The sequence below is a fragment of the Phoca vitulina genome, unplaced genomic scaffold (assembly GCF_004348235.1).
Source record: "Phoca vitulina isolate PV1807 unplaced genomic scaffold, GSC_HSeal_1.0 scaffold111, whole genome shotgun sequence".
NCBI lineage: Eukaryota > Metazoa > Chordata > Mammalia > Carnivora > Phocidae > Phoca > Phoca vitulina.
Window position 1 is genome coordinate 890,667 of NW_022589814.1, and position 8,020 is coordinate 898,686.

Genomic DNA, 8,020 nt, shown 5'->3' on the forward strand with positions numbered 1-8,020 from the left:
TGAGTCAGGCTAAAGGTTTTCTAAATACTGTGTGTGGCACTGGAAACTTCATGCTGTATCAAGTCAGTATCAGTATTAAGCTAAGGAACTCTATAATGAAATATCATAGACATTTACTGAAAACCAATATAAAAATCTGGCCCAGAAAGACCAGAACAGAAATATGCAATTTTCTTGATTTAAGATGGTCAAGTGTGTGTTTAAAAAAAAACAAAAAAAGCTCTACACACTGTTTAAGACAAGTATGTATAAGAAGCTTTTTTGTGTGTACTGACTTTATCATGACAACTCTAGCTGATTGTTTATGAAGGTTTAGGGATACACATGTTCAGCAGTGCACAAGAGAAGTAAACTCTGAAAAAGGCAATTTCTTGGGTTTAGGAAGGATGGTATTCTGGGAAGTACTTCAGAGGAACAGAGAATAATTCTAGGATTATAGCCAGGAAGGACTGGAAGACTTCAGGAGATGCTTCAGATTCTTCTAGATTTTGAATGTTGAATAAGCCACTGAAGTGTGATATCTATATTATCCTTTTCTTTGCAAGAAATTGAATAGCAGCAAATTTCTCTATCCTGACTAGCAGACAGGTTCATTTTTTCAATTGGCTGTTTCTCATCCAAGGCATTAGGAAGATCTCTCTTGTTTCCAAGTACTAGCACTGGAATTCCTTGTAATTGTGGTTTATCTAGAAGATTATGTAGTTCATTTAGAGAGGCTTCTTCTATCTTTTCATGATCGGCAGCATCCATCATGTAAACAATGGCATTGACTCCTCTGCAGTACCGTTCCCACATGCTCTGGAATCGGGGTTGTCCTCCTATGTCCCAAATCTTTATTGTGACGTTACCTTTAGTTACTTTCCTCATGTTGAAGCCCACTGTGGGTATTGTATGTTCACTGAATTGACCTGACGCAATGACATTGACGAAGGCGATCTTGCCTGAGTACTGCAGCCCCACTAGCGTCAGCTCCATCTCCTCCTTCCAGAAGAGTGAGCGAAACCAGTCCAGCAGGCGGGAGATGAATGCCAGCATGATCGCGGCTGGGAGGGAGAACAGCAGCAGCGACGGCTCCCACACAAACGGGCCTCAGCCCCAACCCCTCAACGGCTCCTCCGGGCCACGGCACACCACTGGCCTATAATATTTCTTTATTATCCTTTTAATGTCTATGTTGAAGAGTCTGTCTTTTTTCCATGGTCTTGGCACCATTTCTCAAATTTGTGAGCATAGAGTTGCTCATAATATTTCTTTATTATCTTTTTAATGTCTATGGGATCAGTAATGATGACCCCTCTTCTATTTCTGATATTAGTAATTTTGATATCAGTAATTAATGTCTAGACTTTTTTCTTAGTTAACCTGGCTAGAGATTAGTCAATTTTTTTCTAAAGATTTATTTATTTATTTTAGAAAAAGAGAGAGAGTGGAGGGAGGGGCAGAGGCAGAGAATCTTCAAGCCGACTCCCCACTGAGTGTGGAGCCCAATGCAGGGCTCGTGTCCCATGACCCATGAGATCATGACCTGAGCCTAAACCAAGAGTTGGATGCTTAACTGACTGAGCCACCTAGGTGTCCCTTGGTTAATCAATTTTATTTATCTTTTCAAAGAATCAGGTTTTGCTTTCATTGATTATTCACTGTTGATTTCCTATTTTTAATTTAATTGATTTGTGCTTTAACTTTTCTTTTCTTCTGCTTATGTTGGATTTTGTTTGTTCAGCTTTTTCTATTTTCCTAAAGTGAAAGTTTATATGATTGGTTTTTAGATCTTCCTTATTTTCTGATATATGCATTAAATGCTATAAATGACAATCTAGTCACAGCTTTTACTACACCCCACAAATTTTAGCAATGTATGCTTTCATATTCATTTGGTTTGAAATATTTTAAAAATTCTCTTGTGATCTATGTGTTTTCAAGAAGTGTGTTGTTTAATCTTCAAGTATTTGGGGGTTTTCCAGATATGTTTATATTAATTCTCTTGTGATCTAGGACATATTTAGTAGGATTTCTATTCTTTCGAATCTGTCAACATGTGTTATGGCTCAGAATGTGGTCTATCTTGTGAATGTTCGTTTTCAGCATGAGAACAATGTGTATTCCACTGTTGTTGGAGGCAATATTCTATGGATGTCAATTAAATGCAATGGCATTCAGTTCAACTGTGTCCTTATTAATAAATATTTTCCCCTCAGTGGTTTCTTTCAAGAATTTTTTGTCTTTGATTTTCTTTAACGTGACTATCATGTGTCTAGGTGTTGTTTTATTTTTGTTTTGTTCTGTTGCTTTTGGTATTTATACTGCTTGGTGTTCTCTGAGTTCCCTAATTCTGTGGCTTGGTGTCTGACATTAATTTGGTCATTATTTTGGTCAGTCATTATTACTCCAAGTATTTCTTCTATTCCTTTCTCTCTGTCTTTTCCTTCTGGTATTCCCATTACACATATGTTACACCATGTCTAATTGTTCCACAGTTCTTGGATAATCTGTTAGGTCTTTTCACTTTTTCTCTCTTACATTTCAGTTTTGGAAGCTTCCATTAACATTTCCTCAAGCTCACTGATTCTTTTTTCAGCCATGTCCAGTCAATTGATAAGCCCATCAAAGGCATTCTTCATTTCTGGGTATTTGATTTCTTACATTTCCTTTTTATGCTTTCTTAAGCTTTCCTAACTCTCTGATTGCATTACCCATCTGTTCTTGCATATTGTCCACTTTTTCTATTAAAGCTCTTAGCATATTAATCGTAGTTATTTTACATTCCTTGTCTGATAATTCCAACACCTCTACTATATCTGATTCTTGTTTTGATGCCTGCTGTATTTGTTCTAAGTGTGTTTTTGTCTTTTAGTATACCTTACAATTTTTTGTAGAAAGCCAAAATAATGTACGGAGTAAAATGATAAATAGGTCTTTAACGTGAATTTTGTGTTTATCTAGGTAGGGGTTAACCTGTGCTTATAGGGTTTCCTGTAGCTTTAGGAGTCAGAAGATGAAATTTCCTCTGTTGTCCATATTTTTGTCTCCCTGTTGCCTTTTGTTTTCCCTTGAAATCTCTTCTCTTTTGTAGATTTTGTTTATTTTTTGAGAGAGAGAAAGCATGAGCATGGGGAGGGGCAGAAGGAGAGGGAGAGGGACATGCAGACTCCCTGCTGAGCTAGGAGCCCAATACGGGGCTCCATCCCAGGACCCCAAGATCATGACCTGAGCCAAAGTTAGTCACTTAACTGACTGAGCCACCCAGGTGCCCCTGAAATCTTTTCTTAGGTAATGTATGTGGTGCATGGTTTGTTCAGTTGTATTCCTCTATTATTATATAGGAGTTCTACTGCGCTAAGGTGTCAGGTGAGAATTGTTCTGTATTCCTAGGATGAGATCTCCATCTGTTATTGACCTGGCCCTTAGACTGTGAACCTCAAAAGTGCTTCTCAGTTTTGTTTTTGTTTTCCTTCTTAGGTGAGACAGGAGGGCTACAAAGGGCTGGAGTTTGGTGTTTTCATCAGGTCAGTTAGTATCTGTGGTAAAATCATTCCTCTTAAGAGCAAACCTTGTTTAGGAGAACACAATGCTGTGTATGTATTTAAAATGATGACTATTCCTCTCCCCATACCAGATGCAGGAGAGAATTTTCCCCCAAGCTTCACCATGAGAACCTGGTAGAGTGCCTGAAATTAAATCTTGGGAGTGTCAGAAACCACTAATACTACGCTTCCCTGGAGGTTTTTTGTAAGATTTTATTTAAATTCCAGTTAGTTAACATACAGTGTAATATTAGTTTCAGGTGTACAAAATAGTGATTCAGCACTTTCATACAATACTTGGTGCTCATCACAAGTGCACTCCTTAATCCCTATCACCTATTTAACCCATTCCCCTACCCACCACCCCTCTGGTAACCATCAGTTTGTTCTCTATAGTTAAGAGTCTGTTTCTTGATCTCTCTCTCTCTCTCTTTCCTTCCTTCCCTTTTTCCCCTTTGCTTGTTTTGATTCTTAAATTCCACATATGAGTGAAATCAGTTCTTTCTCTAACTGACTTATTTCACTTAACATAATACTCTCTAGCTCCATCCATGTCATTGCAAATGGCAAGATTTCATTCTTTTTATGGCTGAGTAATATTATATATATACACATGCATATACACACATACATACCACATCTTCTTTATCCATTCATCAATTGACCAACATTTGGGCTGTTTCCATAATTTGGCTACTGTAGATAGTGCTGCTATAAACATAGGGGTTCATGTATATCTTTGAATTGGTATTTTTGTATTCTTTGAGTAAATACCTAACAGTACAATTGTTGGATTATAGGGTATTTTTATTTTTGAGGAACCTCCATTCTGTTTTCCAGAGTAGTTGCACCAGTTTGCATTCCCACCAACCGTGCAAGAGAGTTCCCTTTCTCCACATCCTCACCAACACCTGTTGTTTCCTGTGTTGTTAATTTTAGCCATACTAACAGGTGAGATGTAATATCTCATTGTAGTTTTGATTTGTATTTCCCTGATGATGAGTGATGTTGAGCATCTTTTCATGTGTTTGCTGGCCATCTGGACGGCTTCTTTGGAAAAATGTCTATTCATGTCTTCTGCCCATTTTTTCAGAAGTGGGAGGGGCAGAAGGAGAGGGGGAGAGAGAATCTTTAGTAGGCTTCACGTGCAGTGCAGAGCCCTATGTGGGGCTCGATCTCACAACCCTAAGATCATGACCTGAGACGAAATCAAAAGTCAGATCCATAACCGACTGAGCCACCCAGGCAGCCCAACTTCTACCCATTTTTAAATGGGATTATTTGTATTTTGGGGTGTTCACTTTTATAAGTTCTTTATATATTTTGGGAACTAACCCTTTACCAGATGTGTCATTCGCAAATATATTCTCCCATTCTGATGGCTGTCTTTTAGTTTTTTTTTTTTTATTATTATTTCCTTCACTGTGCAGAAGCTTTTTACTTCAATGAAGTCCCAATAGGTTATTTCACTTTTGTTTCCCTTGTTACAGGAGGCATATCTAGAAAGATGTTGCTTTGGCCAACATCAAAGAGGTTACTGCCTGTGTTCTCTTCTAGGATTTTGATGGTTCCTGTCTCACATGTAGGTTTTTGATCCATTTTGATTTATTTTTTTGTATGGTGTAAGAAAGTGGTGGAGTTTCATTCTTTTGCATGTTACTGTCCAGTTTTCCCAACGCCACTTTTTGACAAGACTGACTTTTTCCATTGCATATTCTTTCCTGCCTTGTCAAAGATTATTTGACCATATACTTGTGGGTTTATTTCTGGGTTTTCTATTGTGTTCTATTGATCTATGTGTCTATTTTTCTGACAGAACTATATTGTTTTGATTACTACAGCTTTGTAATATAACTTGAAGTTTGAATTATGATGCATCCAACTTTGCTTTTCATTTTCTTTTTTAAAAATTTTTTATTTAAATTCAGTTTAAGTAACATATACTATATTATTATTTTCAGGAGTAGAATTTAGTGGTACATCAGTTGCATATAACATGCAGTGCTCATTACATCAAGTGCCCTCCTTAATGCCCATTGCCCAATTACCCCATCCCCCCACCCACCTCCCCTCCAGCAACCCTCAGTTTGTTTCCTACAGTTAAGAGTCTCTTGTGGTTTGCCTCCCTCTCTGTTTTCATCTTATTTTATTTTTCCTTCCCTTCCCCAATGTTCATCTGTTTTGTTTCTTAAATTCCACATATGAGTGAAATCATATGGTATACGTCTTTTTCTGACTGACTTATTTTGCTTAGCATAATACCCTGTAGTTCCATCCACTTCATTGCAAATGGCAAGATTTCATTCTTTTTAATGGCTGAGTAATATTCCATTGTGTATATATACCACATCTTTATACATTCATCTGTTGGGGGACATCTGGACTCTTTCCATATTTTAGCTATTGTGGACATTGCTGCTATAAACATTGGGGTGCATGTGCCCCTTCAAATCACTATGTTTGTATCCTTTCGACAAATACCTAGTAGTATAATTGCTGGGTCATAGGGTAGCTCTATTTTTAACTTCCTGAGGAACCTCCATACTGTTTTCTAGAGTGGCTGTACCAGCTTGAATTCCCATCAACAGTGTAAGAGGGTTCCGCTTTCTCTGCATCCTTACCAACATCTGTTATTTCCTGACTTGTTAATTTTAGCCATTCTGATGGGTGTGAGGTGGTATCTCATTGTGGTTTTCATTTGTATTTCCCTGATGCCCAGTGATGTGGACCATTTTTTTTCATGTGTCTGTTAGCCATATCTATGTCTTCTTTGGAGAAATATCTGTTCATGTCCTCTGCCCATTTCTTGACTGGATTTTTTGTTTTTTGGGTGTTGAGATTGATAAGTTCTTTATAGATTTTGGATACCAACCTGTTATCAGAAAAGTCATTTGCAAATATCTTCTCCCATTCTGCAGGTTCCCTTTTAGTTTTTTCAACTGTTTCCATTGCTGTGCAAAAACTTTTGTATCTTGATGAAGTTCTAATAGTTCATTTTTGCTTTGGTTTTCCTTGCCTTTGAATACGTGTCTAGAAGAAGTTGCTGTGGCCAGGGTCAAAGAGGTTGCTGCCTGTGTTCTCCTCTAGGATTTTGATGGATTCCTGTCTCACATTGAGGTCTTTCATCCATTTTGAGTGTACTTTTGTGTATGGTTTAAGAAAGTGGTCCAGTTTCATTCTTCTGCATGTGACTGTCCAATTTTCCCAACACCATTTGTTGAGGAGACTCTTTTTCCCATTGGATATTCTTTCCTGGTTTGTGGAAGATTACTTGGCCATACTGTTGTGGGTCCATTTCTGGGTTCTCTATTGTGTTCCATTGATCTATGTGTCTGTGTTTGTGCCAGTACCGTACTGTCTTGATGATTACAGCTTTGTAATACAGCTTGAAGTCTGGAATTGTGATGCTTCCCACTTTGGTTTTCTTTTTCAACATGCCTTTGGCTATTCGGAGTCTTTTCTGGTTCTATACTATACTATACTATACTATTCTATACTAAATACAAAATTTAGTATTGTTTGTTCCAACCCTGTGAAAAATGCTGATGGTATTTTGATAGGGGTTGCATTGAATGTGTAGATTGCTTTGGGTAGCAAAGACATTTTAACAACATTTCTTTTTCCCATCCATGAGCATGGAATGTTTTTCCATTTCTTTGTTTCTTCCTCTATTTCTGTCATGAGTGTTCTATAGTTTTCAGTGTACAGATCTTTTACCTTTTTGGCTAGGTTTATTCCTAGGTATCTTATGGTTTTTGGTGCAGTTGGAAATGGGATTGATTATTTGATTTCTCTTTCTTCTTGTTAGTGTATAGAAATGCAACTGACTTCTGTAAATTGATATTATATCCTACAACTTTGCTGGATTCCTGTATCAGTTCTAACAATTTTTTTGGTGGAGTCTTCTGGGTTTTCTACATAGAGTATCATATCGTCTGTGAAGAGGGAAAGTTTAACTTCTTTTCCAATTTGGATGCCTTTTATTTCTTTTTGTTGTCTGATTGCTGAGGCTAGGACTTCTAGTACTATGTTGAACAACAGTGGTGAGAATCAACATCCCTGCCATATTCCTGACCTTAGCAGAAAACTCTCAGTTTTTCCCCATTGAAGATACTATTTGCTATGGATCTTTTATATATGGCTTTTATGATATTGAAGTATATTCCCTCTATCCCTACTCAGCGGAGAGTTTTTATCAAGAAAGGATGCTGTATTTTGTCAAATGCTTTTTCTGCATCTATTGAGAGGATAATATGGTTCTTGTGCTTTCTTTTATTAATGTGGTGTATCACATTGATTGATTTGTGGTTGTTGAACCACCCCTGCATCCCAGGAATAAATCCCACTTGATCGAGGTGAATAATCCTTTTAATGTACTTTGGATCCTATTAGCTAGTATCTTGGTGAGAATTTTTGCATCCATGTTCATCAGGGATGTAGGTTTGTAATTCTCCTTTTTAGTGGAGTCTTTTTGTCTGGTTTTGGAATGCTGGCCT

At 37.5% G+C, this 8,020-nt stretch overlaps 1 protein-coding gene across 2 annotated transcripts; it reads right to left on the reverse strand.

The window, feature by feature from the left end:
• Positions 1–430: 430 nt before the first annotated feature.
• LOC116628107 (ADP-ribosylation factor-like protein 8B) lies at positions 431–1,035 on the reverse strand. Of its 2 annotated transcripts, XM_032398219.1 has the most exons (2): positions 662–1,035; positions 578–593 (listed from the first exon to the last, which is right to left on the reverse strand). In XM_032398219.1, the coding sequence occupies exons 1-2, from the start codon at positions 1,033–1,035 to the stop codon at positions 578–580; spliced, it is 390 nt and encodes a 129-aa protein (XP_032254110.1). The 2 variants fall into 2 exon arrangements, with proteins under 2 accessions (XP_032254109.1, XP_032254110.1); XM_032398218.1 differs by having other exon boundaries at positions 431–1,035.
• Positions 1,036–8,020: the final 6,985 nt, after the last annotated feature.